The sequence below is a fragment of the Phalacrocorax aristotelis genome, chromosome 4 (genome assembly GCF_949628215.1).
Source record: "Phalacrocorax aristotelis chromosome 4, bGulAri2.1, whole genome shotgun sequence".
NCBI classification, from domain to species: Eukaryota; Metazoa; Chordata; class Aves; order Suliformes; family Phalacrocoracidae; genus Phalacrocorax; species Phalacrocorax aristotelis.
In genome coordinates this window covers 70981527-71008349 of record NC_134279.1, presented here as the reverse complement: position 1 = coordinate 71008349, position 26823 = coordinate 70981527, and the positions used below count along the sequence as shown (strand labels likewise).

Genomic DNA, 26823 nt, shown 5'->3' with positions numbered 1-26823 from the left:
ATACACCAGAGTGTTTAGGCAAGGTCAGTTTTCATTGTAATTAGTTGTGTGTTTGATTATAGCTCATGAAACTTGATAGTAGTAATTTTTCTGACAGTCTTGTTAGATAGGGAATATTCCTCTTGGAACATTACTTCAAAATTTGAACTTGAATCTTTTGAACTGTTTGATCTGACCTTGATAGCTTTGTGAAGAGTGTGCAGAACTTGACAGAAGGCCTATTGGGCAACAGAGAGATCAGTGCCAGCACTTTGGGTGAAGAAATGACCAAATCAATCAATTTATCCTGGGGACCCATGGCTTTTGATGAAGTTGTCTTATAACTGGTGCTTCACACCAGTGAAGGATTTTGTGCTGCTTTTCCTTATTGGCTGTGATGTGGTTAAATTGTCTGCCCTGAATGAAGACCTACTTTGCTCATGTTTTTGCTTGGCGGTATTTCCCCATTCTGTTCTGTGGATGGGCTCTTGGAAGCCATTTCCTTTGATAAGGCTCCTTCCTCAGCAAAAGAAAATGCTACTAAGATGAAAATTGGTTGGATTGGCCCTGATGCTTGCTTTGGCAGGTGTCGGTGAGAAGCTGCTGGATATGGAGAGTAGTAGAGGAAAGACAAGATCTTGTGAGAAATAAGATAATATGAGAATAAGAGAAATAGTTTATGAAAATAAGCTAGTAGAAGTTTCAGAACGTCTTTGATAATTAGTAATATAAAACTTCAGACACCTACATGTTGTGCAACATAGAAGTATGCCAAAAGATACTGGATATTCTGTATAATAGTCGTTACCTTTGGAATCCACTGCATGAAGATAACAGGCTGAGTGTGCAGCGTTGGATCCCCATGCATAGCTTTCAGTGATGTAAAAAAACCTGGAATTAATTGCAAATGCAATTTACCATTCAAAGGCAGATCATTTCCATTCATTTTCTATATGATAAGAAAGGGTAGCAGTAGCAGTTGGCTGCTAATTATGAATAAAGACATAGCATTTTTTAACCTTGCAATCTTCAATTTTGAGTGCTTATTTTAGGGATTAAGCTGGAGAAGGTTTGGAAGCAAGCCAAGTGTCAGTGGTGTTACTGTTTTAGACTTTATCACAGCATCCAGTCCAAGGGATAGATCTGAGTCTTCCTGCACTTCTAAGGCAAAACCAAGAAGTTTGTTAGGTTTTGCTGATCGACCTATTCCCTGTTGTATTCTTTTTTTTTTTTTCTTATACAGCCAATTATTGATGGAAAACTCCCCACCCCCTGTTGACTGTACTATCAGAAGGAAGAGATGTCAGAATCCTGTTAGCTTTAGCTTCGGGATTTATGTGATTTCTAACATTAGCAGCATATGGTTTACTTGTCTTGTAAATTGTATTTGTGAGAAGGCATTATCCCCTGATCCTGCAAAGCTGAGAATAATGATCTGAAGTGTGAGGCCTGTGAAAGATACAATTCAGTACAAACAGTGAGTAAAAATCTTATGATGCTTATAATGATATGCACTAATCCATAATATCTAGGTATTGTTGGAGAATAAAAACGAAGGAAAGGCAGAGCGAAATTCAATAACCGTGTTTTTGAATTCTGAGAAATATTAAGATTTTAAGATAGCTATATATATATATGGGGTTGGACTAGATGACCTTTAGAAGTCCCTTCCAACGGTCTATTCTATGATTAGTGCTTTAAATAATCCCCTTTTTTTTAAAAAAAAAAACACAACAGTTTTTAATTAGCAGCTGCACATACCATTTGATACTGTAAAATTGGTCTCTTATTTTGGTACAGAGTAAGCAATTAATGATTCATCTGTTCTTATAGCAAGCCAATTTATATTTTATGTTGCCAGCTGGTTTATGATATGTCAAAGGCACAGAGAAAGGTGTCATGGGTATGCTACATTAAAAATACAGTTTTCATCTATTGGTACATAGATACAAACTAATCAGTGGAATTATGACCTTGCATTACTGAAGATGTTATGAAAACTGCCTGTTTTAAAATTTACGACAAACAGATAGCATGTAAGCAACAAAAAGACAAAAGCTCTTGGTTGCATTTCCACAAATGAGTGGAGCTTTCTGTAACTGGAAATGGAGCATTAAGTTACTTGCCAATGAGATTTTTACCAGCCCCCTTAACTGGATCGTCAATGTCATATGTTGGAGGTACTTGTATTACTGGGTGTTCTTTTTAATTTTATCATTTTTACTGTGTCAGCTTTTATTATCATTAACAACTAGGCTCGCAGACTCAATTGTGTCCCAGCAGGATTTCAGATTATTCCTCAAATTACAGCAATTTGTCATGATGTCAATGTTTTTTAACCTATAACCCTAGGTTACCTACAGAGTCTGCAGAGACCAGGTTTCACATGCCACAGATTCAATTTATATTGTGTGTAAACAATTACAGTGCTTCACAAACAAACAAAAGGCAGGCAAAGTCAAAACTAAGGGTCGAAGTCTAGCTTTTTGTGAATCCATTCTAATGGGATCTTTTTCCACAAACAGGATATAGGCAATGCAATAGTATTGTCTCTTTACCATGAAATGAAGTAGGAGTGAGTTAGACTCTTGTTAATGGCAGAAACTCTACCATTAGTGGCAGCAACAGAATTTAGAAGAATCACTGTTACTACTAGTATTTCTCATGATAGGTGACTTTAAAAGTTTTCAAGAGTATTAATGGTATTAGAGAAACAAGCAAAATGGTCTTGAAGCTGAAAGAATGTTCTAGTTCAGGGACACCCAAAGCTGGGGAAGAGAAGGGAGGAGAGTGACTGTTGATCCTCTGGTAGCTTGTGTGATGTCCCCAGGTGTCCTCAGTTCTGGGGATAGGGACAGGTGGTCCGAAAGCCCTGAATCAGCCGTGCCTCCTGTGGTAGCCAGAGCTGTCTTACAGGACACAACTGTGCTGAGGCTTTCTCACACAGACAAGCTGTAGGATAACTCAGCTACAGAGTGGAGGTTGGGACAAATTTACCATCTTCACAAATTGCATGGGGTGTTGAAGTGACTGAGAGGGAATCTGATCGTTAAATGTAATGTAAAATTGCATTTCTCTTGTTCTCTTTTTATTCCTTTGTTACTATTTCAAATACTGCAAGCGTATGTTTACCTGCTTTTTTATTGCTGAACTTTGCCTGTAACAAGGTGATCTCAGAATCAGAATGATTGAAGGTGGAAGGGGCCTCTGGAGGTCACCTGCTCACCCGTGCTCAAGCAGGGATACCTATCACTAGTTACCTAGGACCATGTCCACATGGTTTTTGAATATCTCCAAGGACAGAGACTGCACAACCTCCCGGGGCAACCTGTGCCAGTATTTGGTCACTTTCACAGTAAAAATTGTTTCCTGATGTTCAGAGGGAACCTCTGGTCCTGTCACTGGGCACCACTGAAAAGAGGCTGGCTCAGCCTTCTTTGCGCCCTCCCGTCAGGTGTTTATAGACCTTGATAAGATCCCCTGAGCCTTCTCTTCTCCAGACTGAACTATCTCAGCTGTCTCAGCCTTTCCTCATAAGTGAGGTGCTCTAGGTGCTTCATCATTGGTATGGCCCTTTGTTGGACTCTCTCCAGTCTGCCCATGTCTCTCTTGTACCGGGGGGCGCAGAACTGGACACAGCACTCCAAGCGTGGCCTCACCAGTGCTGGGTAGAGGGGAAGGATTACCGCCCTCCATCTGCTGGCAATGCTTCGTGTAATGCAGCCCAGGATATAAGCAACCTCCTTTGCAGGAAGGGCACATTGCTGCCTCATGTTCAACCTGGTGTTCACCAGGATCCGCAGGCCCTTTTCTGCCAAGCTGCTTTCCAGCTGGGTGGCCCCCAGCGTATATTAATGCTTGGGGTAATTCCTCTCCACGTGCAGGACTTTGTACTTCCCCTTGTTGAACTTTGTGACCTTAGAGTTATTGGGCAAATTCCAGCTATTCCGGTGAATAACTGGGAGCTTTCCAGTTCACTCTCTTTAATTTGGCAAAAACCCAGTTTTTGTTACAGAGCTGGGTCATGTAACCTCCCCCAGCACTATAAAGTGCTGGCTTTGGGGACTGGTGGTGGGGAAATGTGAGTTTTTAAGAGTAGAAGGAATCATAGATCATCCTGGGACTTGAAAATACCAGATCTTCCCAGGTGTACTCTCCATTGTGTTTCAAGGACAAACACAGCTTCTCGAAACTTTTTTCCTATTGGCTGTTATATTTCCTTCATTTGATTTTCATTACAACCAAATGCCATCATTATTTCATGAGATTACATTGTGGTATTTGAATGGTGTCATTGTAAGGTCTTAATGATCTCATAGACATACAGTAATTCAAGGAGTAGCAATTGCTGGTATGGACATATAAGGCTGTTAAATGTAAATATGAAACCTTAATGAGGTATCCATAAAATGTAAGGTATGGTATATACTAGTTCTGATTGCATTTTTCCTGAGAATTTGCTAGTAGTCTAGTAGTGCTACAGAAATGTCATGCTGTTAAATAATACTATTGAAGTTTTTCCTAGCTTCAAATAACAAAATTTCCATTAGCCACATTGTTTCTACAGTCCTGTGTCTGTATTGTTTCTTTTTGATATATCTACCACGGTGATAACAGCAGTTATTTCCAAGGGCTGGGGTGATTTTGCCTCTTTAATCAGCTGCATTGCTCCCAAAATGTGTTTTCTGGTTGTATGTGATTCCTCATTGCTGGTGATGGAAGTTTTGTTTGCCAGCAACAGGTATGGGACTCTGGCTTTCTGATTACTGTGACCTCAAAGGTGGAAGGACTGATACTTAGTGGCCTTCGTATATGAATTTCCATACTCTCTGAAGCACCATTAACATTTTCACCCCCACTAAACATGTCTTTCCTTTTGGTTGTGGATTATTTCCATTTTGGAAAATTTGCATAATGTGGCAAAGTATGGAAATCCAACATTACTACTTGTTCACTTCGGTCTGAAATGTGATCTGCAAAATGCTGAATTTCAGAATGGTGCAATTCAAATTTGTTTTGTTCAGAATACAGAACCACTGTAGTGAACATTGTTTCCTGCAAAATGGCTATTCCTGGAAAAGAAACTTGGTAGTCTTTCAGAAGTTTGAGATTTAGGAGACTTGGCTATAGGAAATCACTTGCAGTAAAGTGAAATCTTAGTAAATCCTTGTTATGGTGAGCACCCTGTGGTCAAGGGTCATTCTGCCAAAGTGAGGGTGAAGGTGTCAAGCTCAGAGGTCACCCACTAGATAGAAATGATAGATTTAGGATTCTTGGAGCATTAGACCTCTAAACAAATTATTTTGGTGTAGTTGTGCAAGAAGGGAAAAAATAGCTTTCTGGGGAAACCTTGACTAGAACAGAATAAACTGAAAATGGTTTTATTATCAAAAATCTCTACAGTTAAAAATAGTTGTTTTAGTGAAATACAGAGGCTGAATGTGGCAGCTGTGCAAAACGGGGGGATGGATTGGCAAAAATCTGGTGTGTTGTCTTCCAGACCCCTAGTTCTGGGGGCCGTAGCTGTGGCTAAGAAATGAGAGGCTCTGCCTCCTTGGGATTGCAAGAGCCCTTCTCCCTGCAGTCTTCAATCTCAAACCCCACCTCAGCCTAGATAAAAGACACCAATGAGACTGCAGTTCTCTTAAGTGTTATTTCATAAATATGAAGTAGAGATCAAACTTCTGTGTTCTCAGCCTCTCTGTCACTGTAAGCAAGTAGCTAGTGAATGGCACGCCTTTAGAAAGGGATTTCATTAGCCACAGTGTTATTAAAGAACTTCAGTTAAGCTTTCAGGATAAATGGCTTTTGTGTTTTCTATTTTACTTACCTATATATATATATATATAGATAGATAGTTTACTGTGCCTTCTCTGAAATTATATTGTATTAAATACTGGTTTATTAATGTGTTTTCTGGTGAACTTGAACTGCTCACCTCTATCAGTTACATTGGCACAAATGAAAGATAAATCTTCCTGGTTTGCTATAGATAAATTGAATAATTAAGAAGCTGCTCTTAATTACTGTCCAAGGAGTCATAGAAATTACAGTTCTAAGTGTGTTACTAAGTAAGTCTTTAGATTAAATTTCTTTAAATAGAACTGTGCAAAATGCACACTGCCAGAGGTTTCTGCCACAACTTATTTGAAAGAATCTTTTATAATCTAATTGTATCTGGTTAAAATTTTTAAAAGTGCTTAACTGATGTGAGGATGAGATTTATGGTTAGATCCTAAACAGGGCTTAGGTATATGCTTAAATACAAAAGTGATAAATGCAAATATATGTCATCAAGCTCATCGGCTGCCTATTTGTGGGAATGGCTACACTTACTAGGTTGTTCCAATTACTCCACTGAGTTTCTGAACCTAAGTAGGGAATTATCCTGGAAGCTCAAGCCAGGCTTAGAGTATTCCTCGCATGCATACATTTAGCTCAACAAAAGATGCAGCTGTATTTCCTTTTTGTTAGTTTTTGACATTGTGTTAAGATGGGTTAGCTTCTACGGGGGGGTGTGCAACAGTAGTATCTGGAAAGGAAGAAGACTAGTTATACAAGGAGGTACGTAGGATTTTTAACAGCTTATGCAGGCTGGCAGTATTTGTGGACAAAGTAGAGCAATGACAGCTAAGGATCAGTGGTACTTAGCTATGGGATAATCAGAGCAAGTAAGGATCACAGGCAGTCTCAGCAATCAGGCCGTGAGGTAGGTAACGACTGAGATAAGAATGGCAGTAGGTGTGTTAATGGAGGATTTCTATGACTAAAGAGATTACATAAATGACAGTAGATATGAGGAACGGCCTACAGTCATTAGCATATGTAATTTTGTGGTTATGGTGGACAGTTTTAATCCCAGATCCTACAGCTCTCCCAGCCCCTAAGGTACACAAGACTTTTCTTTTGGCCCTTACAGCCCACACATGGGGGATTGAAGGACATCCCTCCTGGTGCATCAAGGTTGTTCAGAGAAGTAGTCGCCTCTACAACAGCCAGTCTTCTGCTGCTGGGGTCTGCAGTGTTGATCCTTTTCTGCTGCACCCACCTTGTCGACTTTCAAATTTTTCTTTATCCCCTCAAAACTGCCATGACCCACTGCTTTGTCCCTGATTTCCTAGACTGCTTGCTTCTTGTTTTACTGCCTCCATTCCAGTCCTCAGATCACTGGTCACTGTGCCCTTAGGTGTGGTGTCTTGTAGATGGTCTTTCTCACTGCTCCCCAGGGAGTTGTTCTTTGAAGCTTAGAGACACTGTTCTCTTTTCTTTGATTTATAATTGTCTTAAGCATACCATTATTGCATTACTTTTCCCATGCTCTGGTCTTTTCGTTGTGCTGGCTCAGCAGTTCATTAGTTGAAATTAGTTCATTCTGTTACAGACTAAAGATGTTTTAAGGCCTAACACTTATGCTTGCTCAGCAACTGTGTTAGCCCCTGTCTAGCTATAAGTACGGTTAAATATAGTTTTGCAGGGTTTAGCAAAAATTGTACCATTAAGCGGCCACCCCTCCCCTTCCTTTTTGTTAAAGTGGTTAGTGACATGCTAGGGCTTGGTTTTTGCTTAGCAGACCTTTCTCTTCCACCAGGAAGTTTGGCCTCTGTTGGGTGAGGGCTCCTGCTCCCTCCTTTGCCAAGTTGAATTTCTTCTTACTCACCATTACATCTAGCTGTGGTTCTGGATCCAATTTGATGACTGTTTCTCTTATGTGCATAAAGCAACTGCAAGTGCAAAAACTTGAACTGACCTCGAGTTGGGCTCAAAAAGCCCAAAATTTTCTTGCTATGGTGAGTGTCTCAATCACTTAGACACAGATTTGTTTTCTTTTTAGTTGGGATCATTTCTGGTTCCACAAGTACTGCACTTTTTTGTTCACACCTGGTGCAACTTCAGCAGGAAGTATGGTAAATGTCCATACCTAGAATTGTTTTCTCTTGAACTAAAATGAAATTATATTGGAATTCCCATACGAGCCATCAGCATGCTATTATATAATAGGGTAAGACTGTCTCCCAGGTTTTTCAGGGAGTATTTAGTGGCACGAGCTATTAGGACTGTATTCATATTCAGGCTGTAGGTGTTATATCAATAAGCATCTCTCCTTTGTGATCTTATTTGAGACCTTTAAACTGTAGAAAGGAACGTATGTGCCCTTGTGTTTAATGTTTCAGGGTGCTGACTCTAGGGAGCTCGACCCTGAGCTGGCAGTTTCCGTGCTGGATAAGCTGAGCACTTCACCCACCATTTCCAGATTCTCCTTGGGGCCAGGTGCCTCTGCTGTCTTCATTGCAACACTTAATTTGTAGGTCCTTAGTCCTTTATTAGGTTGCAAAGTCAATTAATAACTTCCCACTTACAGTCTCCCTTGTAAGTATAGTTCAAAATGAGCAACATGTTTTCCTGTATTTAATTTGCACTTACTATGTCTTGAGCCACAATAAAAATAATTCCTTTTGAGGCTGTGCTTCCATTCCTTTCAACTTATTCCCATAAGGAGTCTTCTCGGTCATTGTTTACCTTGTCATTCTCTGTTTCCAGTGCCAAATTAACTTTGTGATTTGTTCTTTTATCTGAATTTTGATTCCTGCTGTTGGTATGAGGGTGGCCAGAAGTGGAACACAAAGTTTAGATGCATTTGCTGCTTACTGCAATGTAGTATGAGGTTTCATACTCCTCAAAATTTGGGTTTTAGCATGTCTTGCAAACTTCTTTTTTTTTTTTTTTTTTCATTCAGTTCTACCTTTCTGCTTACAAATTACTTTTTCCCTCACACCATTGAATGTGTTTGTTTTCTGTCAGGTGGTCTTTTTCTTTTTTAATAGCTTGAATTTATTTTTAGCTTTTGTTTAGCTAAGTGAGTATTACTTTAGAGATTGCAGCTCTTACAGCAGGTGCAGCATTTTTAACCACACTTGAGATGCTACAGTAATTTAAATATTAGGATAATCTGGAGGAAAGGCTAACAACAAAATCATTGTTTATATTGACGCGATTTGTTTTTTGAGAGATTTCCTCTCTCTTGAGGCTGTATCAACAATACTGCAGTAAATTTTATGTACAAGAACAAATTCAGCTCTGTATAATTTTCTAGAACAGCTTTTTTGTTCTGCAGCAGTTCCTTCTTGCTGGCCCAGGATGGCTGGGGTCTGCAGGCACTCCCGAATCACTGAATTTACGTGCCATCTTAGTTATTGTAGAACAGAGAAATGTGTAACTGCTCTTTCTGGTGTAAGGTAATACTGGAGAAAAAGCTGTTAGCACTGTGCCTAGCTGAATTAATTGAACACCTTGGTGGACGGAAGGAGTCAGGATGAATGTCCTGTCATATGTCACATCATTTCTCTGCAGTCTTGTGAAAGGCATAGTCTTTTGGGCTAAGTTCCCTTCAGAGCTGTCGTCTTCATAGGAAAGTGTGTAGAATGCAAAGACAGTAATAAATGATCCTGTATGTTGATTTTGTTTAATAGACTTGCTACGTGCAGGAAGTGTTCTTGAATTATTATTATTTCCTGAAATATTTTGAGTTCTGAATTAGTGAAATGTTAGGAAGAGTGGCTGTGGTTTGCTTTTTAAGGTGAAAGCAAATACAATCTGCTAATTTGATTTGATTTTTGATTATTTGCTTAAGTCTCAAAAACGTTTTAGAGGTGTTACAAATTCTCAGGCAGCTTCTGATATTTTATGGCAGGTCATAGTATTTAGAAGAATTTAATCTGTTTCCTTTCTTGATCTTGTGCAGAAAGTTTGTCTCTTTGTACCTGCTTTGATGTCTTTTTCTCTTGATTTTTTTTCTGTTGAAATTGTTCAAGCTCCATCTCTTCAGGATTTCTATATCTTATTAGCTTAATCCTTTCAGAATGCTGATCTTTGGAAGCTGTTTTAGAAACTGGTTTCCTTTTACAGTGTTTTGAGTGCATAATAGCCTCACCGCACAGGTGCTGCATCAGGATACTGCTTCAATGTGTGTTTGTCCATTGCTATTCAGGAAGGGTGTATGTGATCCTTAGCGTGGGTTTGAATACGGCTTTCACTTGGCTCCCTCCCTCTCTTGCACAATTCATTGCACAGTGTTAATTCCTTGCACAAATATATGCATACAAGCGTGTCTTCAAAGTCTAAGGGAGTTCTGTCAGTGCTTGTGTCCCTGCTCTAAATTCCTTTTTAAGGCCAATTTCTGATCTGTGTTTTATAGCATCATTTCTTAGGATTGTCCAGAACCTCTAAGTGACAGTTAACACCATGTGCCTATTTGCAGGTTCTCTGTTAGTCTCTTTTCAGGCTTTCTGGGCTAGCTTCATGTCCCACTCCAGAGCCTGACATCTACAAAGTTATTTGGGATGTGAATCATCTTGTTTTAGGGTATGAAGTTAGTTTTGTAATTGCTGCCCTGCCTGGCTATGGAGTGCTTTAGTGCCTGTGATCTGTTCATCATGATCAGCCACTGAAACACCTTCCCTTTGTGATATCCAGCCCTTTTCAGCAGGATTTTAGCTATCCTTCTTAGGACCTAATGCTGCTTTGCAGGTTCATTACTTTTTAGTAGTGTGGATAGATTTCCTGCTTTTTGTGTGCATTAAAGGATGTAATAACAATGTTAGTTTGGATAAACTGTATGCATCACAATTTTAGAGGCTGGCATAAAGAGGCATACATTTCAAAAGTTTTTCTTCCCGCCCAACAGTAGAACATGGTAGTGAGTTGCTGACGTTGTAGGGTAATTCAGAGTGAGGATGCTGTCATGGGTATCACTTCAGAGAGAAAGTGCCCTGTATGCACCAAGCAGTGCTAACAAGGTACATGCTGCCTCATATACTAGGTATGAGGCAGCATGCAAGTGATGCTCTAAGTATTTAAGTTAATTAACACCTGCATAAAGTATTTATAAAACTAACCTAGGTTTGCAAAATAAATAGTACATTTTCTCCAGCATGTAGTGCAATGATCCCAACCCCAACATAATATTTCTAATTTGGAATATATATACATATATATATATTTATATTTGTATTTCAGATTGAGAAACTGTTGGGAGCAGAGTAACATTTCTTGTAAGTGAAGGCTAAGCTGGAAGCATTTGTTTCAACAGTTGTCCCAACCCTGCGTTCCTCCTCAGGCTCCAGTTTTGTTTGCCCATCAGTGTGCCTAGCTTGCTTGGCAGTGACAGGCCCTGTCAGTGACAGGTTTTCTATTTGGGAGTTATCTCAAACCCTTTTTCTAGAAGGCTATAGTTTCTACACTGTCTGTTCTGTGATGCTGTTTGCTGCGGAGCAAATAATCTGCCTAATGTTTTAGAGGGCATGGAAGCTTGTTTTAGGAACAGATGAGATTTATTAGCTTGGGAACAGTGTCTTATAATTATCATCATTGCTCAGCAGTCCTGCATCAGTCTCCATCTGATGACTGTAGTAGGGAAGATAGTGTTTATGCACATGTAATTTTTGGTTTAAATAGGCAAGTCAGTGGAAGAGTGAAAAAGAAGCACAAGGAAGGAAAATGCCTCACAGCCAGAATTAGTGCTTGGTCTTTGATTCCCCATCCTGTGCTCTTTCTCTTGGACCACTCTTCCCATTCCTGACGCAGTCACTGAATAGGCTTAATCTCCAAATTAGTCAGTTCTGGGAAAACTTCCAGCTTCTACTTTTGGCATTTTGCCTGTTCTTTCTGCTTTTCCTTCCCCCGTCATTTTGCAACCTTGCTTTCCATCTCTCCAGCTAAATCTAGATCCTGCTGGAATCTGTTACAGTATTCTGAAGTTTGCCAAGTGAAGACTTGCCCCTAGAGTGTGCAGAACTCACACCGTCCATGTTGATCAGGATTTCTTCATGCTCTTGTTAACTGGTTCCTTGTACTCATTAGCAGAGAGACTGCAGGATTTGCTTTAGATGTGATTTTAAATGACTGAAGGCCAAGACAAAGATGCAGTCACTGTCTCTGATAGTGTGTTCCAGTGCCGTCCAAGGCTGTGAGCCCACAGGAGTTCGGCCCTTCTGCGCTTTTGCCGTTTGCCAGACGCTACTACAACTTCTGCCTGGTAGCTCCAGCTCTTTGGCTGCAGGCTTCCTCTGACGAGGCTCAAGCCAGTAGATAGGAAACCGTTTATCTTTCCAATATCTTCCTTTTTTGGAGGGAACACCTGAAAGCAGTGTCCAGTGTAGGTTTGCCAGACTATGGGTTAATGTGCTGTTATGGAGCTAGGAGAGGGCTGTGGCGTATGCAGCTGCAGTGGTAGGATGGGGAAACCTACTGCTTCCCAGCCAAAGTGATACAGTGGCCCCAGAGAGGACCTTGTATCACCCTAGGGCACAGGGATGTCATAGCTCAGGGCATCTGTTCTGCCTCATGGGGATTTCTTGCAGGGACCATTACATCCAGATATCCTGGCTGCATTCTCTTGATTAAAGAAAAGGTCATTAAAATAGGTGCAGAGCTCTCCATATTAGTTAGCTCCACCACTAGCACACCAAAAAAAAAAAAAAAAAAAGTGAAACTGCTGGTTTCTATGTGGAAAACTATGAGCATGGTGTAGATTCAGTTCATCCCATGCTCTGGCTTTCTCCAAACCTTAAAGTGGCTCTGACTCTGCTAAGAATCCTTATGCAATGTTCACTGAAACAGACAGGGTGAAAAATATTGAAGGAAGTCAGCTTCTGTAATTTAAATTACTTGGTCATAATTTTTAATTGTTTGCTTTCTAAAATTGCCACGTGCTGGGAGGCATTAGTTTTATTCTGTGTCTAGAGTATGTAGGCTAAAAATAAATTATTTCTTCTGGGGAGGTGTACTTTTTAGGTTTCACATAGCAAAAGGTAGTGTGTTGAAGAAACCTCCCCTTTGTGAATAATAGAATATTTTCTAATTGTGATAAGCAGCCATTAGATTTTTCAGAATTGTTGGGCTACGTCATAATTTTTAATATTAAATATTCAATTTAATATACAGTAACTGAAAAGTGTATTGAAATATCAATTAAATACTATAAATGTAAAGATTCTAAACAATTACTGTTGAGGTGCTAGAATAAGACAAAATTATTTACTTTTTATGTGAGAGCTAGGATTGATACAATTTTTCTTTTATTACTTTTTGTGTTAACCTTTGGCAGTACCTGTTTTTGTTTAGCTGTCAAAGAATCAAAAATGGAATTCATAGAATCATAGAATGGTTTGGGCTGGAAGGGACCTTTAAAGGTCATCCAGTCCAACCCCCCTGCAGTGAGCAGGGACATTGTCAACTAGATCAGGTCGCTCAGAGCGCAGTCCTGCCTGACCTTGAACGTTTCCAGGGATGGGGCATCTACCACCTCTCTGGGAAACCTGTGCCAGTGTTTCACCACCCTCACTGTAAAAAATTTCTTCCTTATATCTAGTCTAAATCTGCCCTCCTTTAGTTTAAAACCATTACCCCTTGTCCTGTCACAACAGGCCTTGCTAAAGAGGTTGCCCCCATCCTTCCTATAGTCCCCATTTAAGTACTGAAAGGCCGCAGTAAGGTCTCCATGCAGCCTTCTCTTCTCCAGGCTGAACAACCTGCACAGTAGTGCTGTATATTATGTTATATTTGGCTATTTGGCAAATATGAAGGGGACTATTCAGAAATGTATGGAAATACAGAATTTTATTAAGGCAAACTCTTACCGGAGTCATTCATGATGCACTTGTTACTATCACAAAGCTATTGGATTAATTCCTTCACAAATAGGCATTGTGTAATGAGACATACTTGTATGTCTGCAAAATACCAATGGTGGAGAGATGTTTGTACCATTGCTACTTTAATCACACGTGAGGGAACCTCCTTCCAAGGTGTTCAGCTCATGCTGAGGTCTCTGCCACAAGTGCTGGACCGTTTCTAAGGTCTAACTTGTTTGAAGTTAGCTTGGGTATTTCTGCTGCAATTTGCAATGTAGATCTAGTCTCAGATATAGGGGAGGGTATGATCCAGACTGAATGTTCATTCTGGGTAGAAGTACTACGAGAGGACAGCAGAGAAAAACACCATTTTAAAGTTAGCATTCTTAAATAGAAGTAAAACTACTTAAACCCAAGGGAGTGGATTTCTCATCTTATCCCCGGCTCAGAGCTCTAAGTCCCTCCTCTGTCATGCCGAGTAGGGTTGGAGGGAGACCAGGGGAGTAGCTTTTTATCGCATTATAATTCTTTATGGCTTTATCCTTTTAAATGAAAGATGGCCAATGAGCTCCAGTATTTCTGAACAGGTGTATGACTGTACTGTATAACCTTATTTTCCTGGACATTACGAGTAAATAAATGAACAGCAAAGCTAATTTGCTGACGGCCTAACTGGAGAAATCAGTAGCTGAGCTTTTCACATCTCTATACATAAACTAGATATACATAAAGGGAGAGAGCATCTGCCTCATAAATATTCTCTTTTGGTGAGAAAATCCAATGGCAATGAAATATAACTGTAAGGGGTTGGCTAAATATTTTGTTGTATTTTTCCACAGCTGATTAATTGTGTGTGTTACTTCATTTGAAGATGAGAAGAGAGAGTTCACCCCATTTTACACGATTCGCAGATGTTAGGATATGGTTAGAAGCAAATTCTGTCAAAGCCCTAAAAAACCTACAATGACTACACAAACATTAAATTAAGGTAATATTTTAAGATAGTCTGCTTTTGGTGTAATTTATGTTAACTTCTAAGGATTTTTAACATCATAGTGCTTTAAATCTTTTGTTCTTAAAAAATAATTATTTCAAGGTTCTGTGCCAATTCAAAATTCAGTTCCATTTCATTTGAAGTCATTGTGTTTTACTAAATGAAGTACAGAATGACCTGTATATGAAAAGTTTTGTTAGACAAAGAAAATATTTTAGTATTCAACCACTGTTCCTTTCGACTGCAGTTCAAGCTTAATTGTTCTAATTCAGACTGAGTGATGAATTTGGGAGTAGTAAAATGGGTTCCAGATATTGAGAGTTTAAATTATTAAAGGCTGTGCTCTGATGTAACTATCTAACAAAGCTAAATAGAAGCTCCTTGTGAGAATGTGTTTAACAGAAGAACTGCAGGAGCAAAACAGGATGGCCATGGATTCAACAGGTGTTTATAAATAAGACCATGCAGGAACTGTTATGACCAATTAATTACCTTCTAACATCTAATTCTTCCCTCTCTCATCCTGCAGTGCTTCCTGATGGAAATGCAATCAGCAAACACGATCAACAGTTATTAAGCCGGAGTTTTGTGCTCATCTTCTTCAATTCCTTACCACTGTTAGGCTACACTGTTACAAAACCTGATGTTCTCAATCCCATTTGTATCTTTGCTAGTTCTGATTCCTTCTTCAGCCTACTGGCTGCCTCCTGCTCCAATTTCTGGCTCCCTCCTGCTTCAGTTTCTGGCTCCTTCCTTTTTTCTTTCTCTACCTTCCCTTTCCTCCAGTCCTTCTCCCCAAAACTGACAAAGTTAAATACAGGTTTCCTCCTCTCATCAAATGATTTTCTCTCCCTATCCTATCAGGTTTTTCTCCTCCTGGCACAGATGCAGTTTTTGTTTGCTGTGCTCCCTTTAACTCATCTATTTTCTTACTGACACCTGCAGTCTGTACTGGCATCTGTGTCATGCCTGCTGTTGTCTTTGGGCATGCCCTTTCCTCCTGTCTTTTACTTTCCTCCTTACCTCTCACTCTCCACTGACTCTTGCACTGAACATCATACTCTTTAGAATGCTTCTTAATATGCTTAGTCTCTTACATCTTTGGGGAGGAGGAAAAAAAAAAAGAAAAAGCTCTTGACCTGCTAGCCAGTCTTCCTCCTTTTACCACTAAGCTTGCTCTATTCTTGTTATGCAGTTATTTTTCAACCTCTTGCATCCAGTTTTTTATTGCTGCTTTCTACAGAGTCTCTAATGACCTTCTTTTGAGGAAAGCTCAGAACCAGGACTCCATCCTCATTACTGACTCGCTGTTTACTTAAGTGTCTCTGCTGAGCTGTATGCCGCTCTTCCATTGTATAGTTTGCTTGTAAATTCTTTAGAATAGGGCACTCTTTTTTTAGTCTTTTCTCTTTTTTTCTTCTGTGTTTATACAGTATTCAGCTCTATTAGTGGGTTGTTCTAGGAGTGTAGGACTGTGAGCAACATGCAAGTAAAAATAACTGATATGTTTTTGATCAAAGGTTCCTTTCCCCCCACCATGTCCCTGGATATTTGACCAGATCAGATGATGTAGGCTATCAGTGGGACTGATAATAAGTAGTATTTTAAAAAGGTAGAGCTAGTTATCCACAAACATTCTGTCACAGATTTGCATTGTGCTACAAATGTAGAGCAGAATTTTCCTAATTTTTCTCATGTGAACTGACCTACTTAAGTCAGTGGACAACTACTATTTGCCACACAGTAAGGATTTGGCTCATAATCTTGAGGAAAGCATTTGCATGTACACAAGGAATCTTGTCTAGTGTTGTTGTTAAAGGCTTTCTCCTCATTCCATTCCTACTCATGAGATTTTTTTTTTTTTTAACTGAAAAGTGGGAAGTACAAGGTAAGCATGATCTGACCCATGTGTGATGCCTAAGGAAGTTGTCTACGAACCTCTCTAAATCAAATGGTGAGATGAGAAAATTATCTCTGGATGGGAGTTATTAATTTTGACTTCACAAAAAAAAGTCCACTTGGGTCCTAGAAAAAATGAAAACACTCTCTAACTGCTTAAATTACACCTAACAAAAGGGGGAGGAGGCTCAAAATGATAGCCCATAGAAATCATAAAGTTTCAACTGATTGAGAAAAAATAAGGGGCAGTGATTGCTGAGCTTATGTGGAAGGGTAGGAACATTCTCTCAGGCACTGTAGAAATTGCAGACACCTGGTGACAGAAATTCAGAGGTATTTACAGCGAAAATGATGTGCAGGGCTTTTCACAGACTGTCAGTGTGGCTTTTTTGAGACTTTACACATCATTCACATAATTTATTATCTATTTTCTATAATAATAATTTTCTGTATAAATATTTTTTCTTGGAAAGGGGAGAACACCCATTCATTTTCCATATATTTGTAGTTATAAATTTTTCCTATGCATTTTTACTCAACTGTTGCTTGATTTTTTGGGATCAAATGCCCTGCAAGGTGACATTTCTTCCAGTTTCAGGAGTCATAGCAATTGGAGGAAGCTGCTCAGTGTTACCTCCACAGAGGAATCCACACTCTCTAATGCTGCATATCTAACTTGGGTGCCTGACTGAGAAAATTAAGCATCCAATATACAAAACAGAGAAAGAGAGGTTTCTGATTCAGATGCTCTTAATTGCCCTCCAGAAGCTACATTGAGTACATAGAGAGCTTAGGTTCCTAACGGAGGCATCTAGGTTATTTTTCTAAGACCAGACAGTTTGACTATCTCCTGCACAGATGCTGAAGGGAAGAAGAATCTTTCTAAGATCAGATTGGTCTAACCGTGACGTTAAATAGTGGAGTGTATACTTGCTGTTTGTTGTACTCTTTGCCACTGACTTAGTGGAGTTGGGATTTAAAGTGCATTGTATTGCTCATGTGTATCGCTTGCAAACCCTTTAGTCTTTGGGAGAACAAATCCAAGATGATAAAATAATGTGTTGGGGAAGGGCAAAATAAACCAGTTCCATCACATAGATTAGGGTAATTTTATAAAAAATAAATATCAGTATTTGCAAGGCCTTCTTCCTCATTTCAATCGAATTCTAGGTATGTTTTCTCATTCATTGTATTTATAGGTTCTCACAGTTACTTTCTGAATTGTAGTTAGTATTATCATCAAGCATTTTTGCTGTACTCGCTTCCAGTAAATGGGTAGAAAATTCAGAATAATAGAATTCGCTATTGTCACCTGCTGCTGGCAGGACTGGATCCTTGTTTTGGGATACCACCTTGGACCTAAGGCTTCAGCTGTGTACCAGGCCACGCATGTCCATATGGAAAACATTGCTGATCATGAGGCAGCAGGTCCCGGTTGGTTTGGTGTTGCTTCTGGCATGCTTCCTCCCTAAACTGAGAAAGAGAATTGGGTTTGTGCATGGCCTTGAAAAGTTGATGGTACCAGTGTGTAAGCAGACAGGATAACCTGAAGTTGAAAGGATTTGGTACATGAACAAGCATGGGCAAAGGCAGCAAGTGAGCGCAGAGGATAGGGCAGGCACTGGAGGGCTGCCAGTACCTCCGCTATATTGACTGATGCTCTCAATGCAGAAATAACATTTCTAGTACTGGCACCTACAGAAGCTGCATATAAACAAAATGTATTCTATACAGGTGCAAGTACTGAATAACTTATTTTACTTTCCCACCTTCTCAAGTGTGAAGATTTTATAATATTTACTGTCAGGTTGAAGATAGCTTTGTTTTATTTTGTTTCATCAATGACAAAGGGAAGAAGGCCATTCCATTGCTATTTGCCTTTCTCTCCCAACCTGACTTCATCCTGAAATTAGATGTTAATCCCTGGGCAGGTTTTTGCATCATTCTCTACTTTTTCCAAAGTCCCATTTTATAGTAATAGCAGGGTACTTAAATTTGCCTTCAAGAACCACATGTCCTTGCTTCACTGAAAAGAAACAAAAACCCCCAAAACTGTGCAAGATTCATGCAGGATTATACAAAGTGCTGTAGTAATGCTGACAACTGAATTGTATTTTGTGTGTTCAATTCCAGGGCCTAAACCACAGGACCATTCTTCTGTCCTCTAAATTGGTTTTGGGATGGTATATTCCCTTTCCATGCTGTAGTGGTGGCTTTGGTACACAGCCATTTGCTTTCTGTTCAATTTTCTAAACTTCAGTGGTGCTTATACTTTTTCAGAATACATGTCTTCTGCAGCAAACAGTTCATGGTTTCATGAACAGATACTGAAAGTTTAAGGAAGCTGCTTGTCTATAATGTAAGCCATTTAACATTTGGAATAAAGAACAAGCTTTGTTTTATAATGTAAGTATGTAATTTTCCTCTTCTACTTGTTTTCCTATTTCTGAGTGTACAGATTTCAACATTGCTTTTTCAAGGTGATGTGATAATGCAGTGAATGAAGGTAGCAGGTCTCAGAAAACCCCATGACCTGTGAGCATTCCCTTTGTCCAGCCTTCCTTTCCTGTACAGGGAAGCCCCAGAGATTTTTTCTGGCCCTCGCTTTTTTCATATTTTGTAATTTGTCTTTCATCTACAAAACTGGCAAAAAATAAAAGATAAAGAACAATTATTTTATCTTTCTTTTGCTGAATGGTTGCCTTGCCTCTGACAATTCTGTTTGCATAGGCAGGTACTTGGCAATTTCAGTAATATTTATACAGGCTGACATTGAACGACTGTTGCTTTTGCTGCATATGACAGTATGGACTAGCACAAAATTGTGGTCGCAGGTTAGTGTGCGGTATGTGTCAATGCAAACCCATTTAAACAGCTTGAAGTTTTTTCTCCCACATCCCCTCCCTTAATTTTTTCATTGCCCATCTTACCAGCAGAAGAGCTAAAATAATTACCTGCAGTCTCATTTTTCACTTTACTACATGCAGATCTTGTGCGGTTGGGCAGCGAGCGGCTGACTGGGAGGGGCCTGCTCTGATGCAGCACAGGCATATGACAGCAGTAGCAGCAACAGCAATCAGAGCCCTTCTCCGGGCGGGTTTTGCTGCAGTACGCTGATTGCCACTTTACAGCATCCAGCAAGATCCCCAGCAGCAGGCACTTGGAGGAGACTCTGCGTGGGCACTTGTTTAAGGAGTACCTGACTAAACAATTGGGTTATTCTTTAACTGCAGGAGAAGTGCCTGTATTCCCTTCACGCAAGCTCCCTACTGGCTTTCTGCATTCATAATTTGTCGGAGCCGTTTTTCCCTCTGTCCTTCTCCCATTAGTTCTTTTTCTTTCCCTTTTTTTTTTTTCTTTTTTTTTCCGATCGTTATTCACCCCCCCAAATCTGTGCTGCATCACTAGCTCTCATTATGCTGTGCTCAGTAGCCCAGTGTGTTCTCCGCCTCTGCTAGGCAGCGGCAGCATGGATGGTGCTCTTGTGACGACCTCTGCTGATGCTATCAGTCCACTGCGGATAGGCATGCTGAGTAATCCTGCTGTAAATGGGCGAGGACACGGACACACGAAAAATTAACCACAGCTTTCTTCGAGACCACAACTATGTGACTGAAGGTAACATAAATACTGTCATTATTCTCTTCTTGTATTGCATATTCTACGCCAGGAATGCACTGTCATGTTTCGAGATGCAGGCTGTTCCTTTTTTTCTTTTTTTTTTAAACAGGGAGACTTTCAATGCATTTTTCTGGGTGTTGTAGCAACAGAATCTGTTCGAATTTGCTGAATCCCAAAGGCATTCTGTCGTGCTACAGCAGTATATGAAACTATATGGTCTAAAGAAGGTGTTGCATTGTGCTGAGTTTGTGCTAGTGAGGTGTGCGGCACCTGGCATTGAATGCACAGTAGCTGCAGTGTGGAAGATTGGAAGCAGCTGATTACTTAAAAAAGATGAAAGATTTGAGAGCACTGAAGTAAGAGAAATAATCTGTAAAGTTAACTGTTTGCTGGTGTAATAGAGGGTATGCATCTCATTTTGGTAATTATAGCCGAGCATCACAGACATTGCTGAGTTGATTGTTCCCTCGAGAACTGTACACATTTAGAAGGGGTATGTAAGCATAATCTTTTGAAATACTGCTGCCTTCTTTCCATCCCTTGTGTATGTGCAAGGTACATGAGAAAAAAAAAAGATACCTTCATCTGAAATCATTCAATGGCTGGTAGCTTATTACATAAAAAGAAATTTTCCTGCAGGCGACACACATTAAATGCTGAGAGAATTTACCTTGAGACCAGTGAAATGATTGGGCCGGGTACTGATCCATATTTCCTTGCCAGAAAGTTGGTTTGAGAGCAGGCCATTTTAAGATTGGTTGAACAGGAAAAATAATTTGTAGGTACTTGACTCTGCAAAGATATTTGTATGTGCAGAGTTTAAACAGCACTTTTCAGCAGCAGAAACAGTACTTCAGTGTAGGCTTATATAATATGAACATACTTAACATCAGGGTCAACCAATACTACTTGAGACTCAGTCTCCAGATTCTGTCGTCATTTGATCAATGCTCGGTCACTTAATACTCCCATGCTGATGCTCTCTTGATTATTGATGATTTGCATTTTTTAAGAATGTATAAAGCAGCAGGATGATTTCCCATACTCGGAACATAAAGCAGATTTTTCAGAAGAAAAATTTTCAAAAGCTGTCTACAGTAACTGTTAACACTGGCCGGTGTAATTGTTTGCTGATCTTGCCTCTGGGACATTCTTTGCATTCTGGTTCATGTTTCGGTGCATTTTTAAATTTGCTTTGAATTTTTGGTTAATGCTTTTTGTCTGAACGATGACTTTGTTTTGAGATGTAGTCATCTGCAATAACATTTAAAGAAACTTTGTCTTAAATTTATAAATTTATGCCTTTAGACTCTGCAAAATGCACAGTATAATTATTACTGCAGTGTACTTGCTACGTGTTGAGATTCAGATGTATATTTAATGGGCATGTGCAGCTATGTTAAAATTTGGACTTTCAAGTCTGTCAGTTTTGTAATCAGAGGAAAATAATCCCTTTTGGATTTTGCAAATCAGTATTCTCTTTTGTATGTTATGGGTGTTTTAAAAATTAGATGGAGTGATTTTGTATTTTGGGGGACACTGCTAACACAAATTTTAGATTGTCTCACATTTTATCTTCACTTGATATTTGGATCAGAAGTACTGGATGTTCTTCTGTGATTGCACAAGAAGTAGGTTGTCTACAATGGTCAAAAAATACCTTGAATATCAATGTTGGTCTGTGTTATATTTTCCCAGAAGTCACCATGAAATATGTTGGCATCTGTTTTTGAGGCAGATGAAGTATGGGAAACCTTCAGGAGCAAAGTGTTAGTTCTTCAGCTCTCACTGTGTAATGTTTCTTGGGAATGCTGAGTTGGTCAGCTGTAATAAAATTCTTCACATCTGTTATCCCTGACATTGCCACACCTTTTAAGAGATCATGAAAACATGAGGGAGTGGATTTATCTATGAAATTTTCCCAGGGACACCTTCAGCTCAAAGACGACCGTCACAAATTTTAATTTCTCATTGATATACTGTGTTTAAAATGCTTAATGAATACATAAGCTAAACTGGTGCTTAAAATGAGCTTTATTTGTTCTGTTTTGTTCTTTTTTAAATTGTGTTTAAAGATTTGGCTCCGTGATGCAACCTTCAGCACTTCTCATCTGTAAAAGCCTGAAGTCCTTTCACAGTCTTTGCATTTGATCCTGTGATACGTTAGTGCTGCATGTATCATAGTAACATGCACATAGAAATTAAGTTGCAGGCAGTAATGTGTTGCTTTGTTATACTGGAAAATAATTTTATTAGGGCCAAACCCAAGTCTTTCTTTTTGGGTCTTTGGCTTTTGTAGTCTACTGTTTAAAGCAAAATAAATACTTAATATTGTATGCAGTGTATTAGAGAAGTTCCTCATTCATTGTCTGTGAATAACTACAATTCCCTCTTCTGTTTTGAGAGTTTTAAGATTTTGGTAGGGGGTGTCCTCTGTCCTTGCTGCTCCATGCAGCAGACTAAATTAATTTACAAAAGGAGGTGTTTCTGACCTTTATATGCACTTTCTTCCTCTTCATTCCCTGACGAAAGTAAATCCAACAATAATCAAGGTGTTGGGTTAACTATAGCATTGCTTTCCTTCTCTTCCTCTATTACTTCTTCAGCGATTTAACAAAAGACAAAACAAAACAACAGTTGACATGTGAATTCACAGAGTATAGGAAGACTGTGAGTCGGATCTGATTTGCTCTGCTCTCACTAGTGGACCTAGCGTGTTCCTAATGAAACTGCTTATTCGAGCAAAGTCAAATTTCATCTTTTTGATAGGTCATTATTTTGTAACGTTGGGGTTTTCTGTATCGAATGTGACTTTACCCTGACTATAGAAAATTGAATTGGTTTTTGAATCTCAGAAATTCCTTGATTTGATGGTTGATGTTTGACTGTTGATGTTATCCTGTTTCTGGTAATAGGCGTTACAGACACACATGTGACAGCAGTGACTACCTGGTCTTGTTTCTCCTGTTACATATGCATATCTGCAATAAAACCAAGTTTTATTGCAAGGAGTTAAAACAAGCAGGACTTGAGTAATGTTGTTGTTTTAAGCCTTAAAAATATGTTGCAGTTGCACAATGGAAAAAGGCAATTTAATTCCAGCAGCAATATTAGGTTTTTCAATGATCACTTTCAACAGTGGTTTTTGAAGGAACCTGCTTTAATCGGAGTTCTTTTTGTGGAGAAAAGAGAAAAGACCTGATAGGACTTGTAAAGAAAGAGAGGAGAAAGACTTGGAGCCTAGAAAGTATGACCTATGAGGAAAGATTGAACTTTTTTATGTGAAGGTGGTGAAACACTTAGCTATGTTGCCTGGAGAGCTTGTGTTGTTTCTGTCACTGAAGTTTTTAAAAGCAGGTGACATAGATGTCTGTAAGAAATGACATGGGTATAGCTGAGCCTCCCCTGGGGCAGAGGGATGGACTAGATGACCTCTGAGACCTGTTCCAGCTTGTGATTCATTGCCGAGCTGTGTTTTATCTTTATTGCCTTTTGCACCCCAGCTGTAGGAACCAGCTGCCCACGAGGTGTTGTGTCAGTAAAATGTATTATTTCCACAACACCTTTAGAAGAATAGAAAAGAGTAACATGGGGAAGGAGATGGGCCAGACGAGAGAAACATGAGCCTTCATTACTTACAGTCAAAGTCTGTTAGGGGAGGTGGCAAGGAAATTGTGGACAGTGGGTTGGGAGAAAGGATAAAGGAGGGAAAAGGCTTGTGTGCTTTTTGGGGCAGAGAATATCCTTCAGTCTGAGAGTTCCCTTGACATTACTTGTCCTTAAAATTAACGGTGAAACTGATGGGACTGCTGATGTGCTTTGCTGTCTCAGGACCTTGGGATCAGCCACAAAGGATCTGATTCAGAGCAGTGAATTGCGTGGTATGGTAGCTGTATTCCTGACAGGGGCAAAAAGTTGTGGGAAATGACAGTGTCGCTCCTTTGAGCAACTGCACTGTTAATTCAGCTATTCTGTATTTTACAGATTTGATGAGTGACAGAGAAATCATGAAAAAAATTCACTGTCCTTACCAAGCTGTGTTAAAGGATGTGATTCATACCCATGAACCCAAATTTATCTGGAGAAGTGCTTCTCTGGTGGCAAAGGCTTTCTGCAGGCTGTATGCAGACATGTCTAGTGTATCGATTCATCCCTGCATTTTTATGGATTATTCCTTGTTTTGGGAGGAAATAAAAAGTTGCTTATACTCTGTTTCTAGGGAGAGACAGGTTCCTCCCTTGGTCTAGGCCTGCAAATTGAAGTGAAGCCAGTGAAGTTGCAGAGGTGCAGTGGGGCAGAAGCTGACCTTCACTATCTAGTCATTTATATGGCCAAATGGTGCAGATTGGTTCCATATGGCTTAACTTCTATTAAAAAGTTAATCATGTTAATGCAGTATTAACCTCCACAAATGTGATATTTGAAGAATAATGAGAATTATCAGTGTAGTGTAAAACATATTGAATCATAACCATGTGAAACATTTATTATAGCGGATGAAAAAAGACATTTTTTTTCCTAATGACTTTTAAGGAAAATCCTTTGCAGGTACTGAAAACAGATTTTGGGGGCTTTTTTTCCCCTTAACTAAAGCAATTAGTATCTCTGTTTTTCATTAATCAAAATTAAGGAAAATTATCCATTTTCATCTGCCAAAAAGAAATTTTTTTATGAACTTGTCTTTTATAAACATCTCAAATATAATTTGAATAAGAGCTGACTACCTGAGAGTATTGGATGAATGTAGCAAACAGGTACTGCTCAACTGTCTCAGGCTCACCGTCAATCTAGTCTGTTCACTTATTTCTGAGAATGGCTGGTAATAAGCTTATTAAGAAAAGTGCAAGAGGTAACTCTTCTCTCTTAACCTCCAGCAATTCAGGATTTGTGTTGTGAATATTGATGATTTTTATCTTTTTACAAAACTAATTTAGAAACAGTATCAGAATGACCCTAGAAATTATTGCTCATTCTTATTCTAGTCACTTATGTTATTTATTTTTTTCCTCAAGTTAAGTATGAACAGAGGTAAACCTTGTTAAAGCATAACTTTGCCCTTTGTTAAACAGGATATAGTTATGTCTTTTTGTACAGGGTTTTGATTCTTCTTTCACTCACAGTGCTATTCAGATGGATGTTGTGGGTAGCTTTGAAGATTTGGATTAATAAGGTTTATTCCACCCAAGTGACGTTGCTGGCTTTGTAATCTTTATTCATGCAGCTTAGCTGGGAGAAGCCACGGAGACAGGGCTAGAGCACAGCTGCCACACTGGCTTGCACTGAGCAGTTTGCTCACCTGCTCAAGCCTGCAGCTGGATACGTGGTTCAGCATGCAGGAAGATCAAACATCGGTACTACCCAAAGCTTGGATCTGCATACCACAAACATTTAAGGCAACGTCCATATGGGCAACACAGGGCAGCAATTTGTTCAGGCAAGCCTGGAAAAAACAATATAGGTTTAGCCAAAAGGGATTACACTGTCAGCAATGCTTGCCACTATACAATACCAGCTATACTTTCAAAGTACTCCATAGATAGAGTTTTCATACAACATCTGTTAGACACTCGTAATATCATCATCTGTATTTTACCTGCCAAATCCACTTTCTGAAGAAATCATTAGAAGGAGGATTAGGACGGTTCTAGCCCTAGAGTGGGGATTTGGAGTTTCCTAATTTGCTTTTCCTAGCATTCCCAGAGAGCCGGGACATGTTAGTATTAACTTGTTACTGCCTTCTCAAAAGACCTGCCTCTTCAGGGAAGGAGTTAGTTTAACCACTGGCTGTTAGGTCCTTCTAAGAGAGCACTTCAAGCCACTCTGAGCTGCAGGACATGCTTAAAAGGCATGGAGTTAGCTTGGTTTGGATCTTCGATTAATGTCATGCCGCCACATGACCATTATTCACCAGTGTCATGTGTACTCTGTAAAATATTACCAAGTGTGACTAAACTGGGTTGCAATCTTCCCCATTTGCCAAGGCATAAATCTCTAGTGCTGAAGTCCTGGTTTTGGTGAGCAATGGCAACCTTGGCTCTCTTTGCATGTATATATAATCAACAGATGATCTCCCACTCAGTAACTAAATAAAAACTATATATAGTGGCTGTGTAGTGTTAGACTTCCTGGAGAAGTGAATAAGATATATTAACAGAAGAAAAGAACCATCTAGAATATTAGTTACATGATAAACAAGCCAAGCTGGCTCCATGACTGTGAGTACGCAGAGCTGCGAAAGAACCTTGTACCAACCTGGGGCTTTTCTTAGGTGCCAGCAGTGTGCCACAGTGGCACGAAAGACCAGATAGTTTCAGCAATTTAGCCTATATGCAGTTTATTCATATGTACGTTATGATATATAGAGAAATATGGACTACAAACATTATAAATAGAAATGTTTATAGTATATTTAACTACATAACTGCTATATGTAATAGATTTAGCTACATATGAACCTCAAAAATGGAAGTTCAGAAGGTCAACGGTATACTGCATGTGTAAGATAAAATGCAGACATAAAATGTGATCTATGCAAGCTCTCTCTCTGTGCCAGATTTCTTTCTAATTGAAACTGACAATTCAAAAGCATTGAATAATGTAAAACTAAACAACACCGTGCAGGTAGAGTCAGTATCATCATTCACTGCAGGAGCAGTTTATTTAGCATACACATCATTATGGAAAGAAAACCATACTTTGGAA

The 26823-nt window shown here is 39.4% G+C and overlaps 1 protein-coding gene across 5 annotated transcripts in view; it reads left to right on the top strand.

The window, feature by feature from the left end:
* Positions 1-26823, top strand: part of PPP2R2C (protein phosphatase 2 regulatory subunit Bgamma) — a 204063-nt gene that overhangs the window by 40172 nt on the left and 137068 nt on the right. Inside the window, exon 1 of one of the 5 annotated variants that reach the window (XM_075091912.1) lies at positions 19515-20118. The exons of 2 other annotated variants lie outside the window; for them this stretch is intronic. In XM_075091912.1, the coding sequence (XP_074948013.1) occupies positions 20049-20118 (70 nt within the window). In that variant the 5' untranslated portion in view covers positions 19515-20048. Of the gene's footprint in view, positions 1-19514; positions 20119-26823 lie in introns of those variants that run through there. 2 more of the 5 variants (XM_075091907.1, XM_075091906.1) reach the window with 2 other exon arrangements.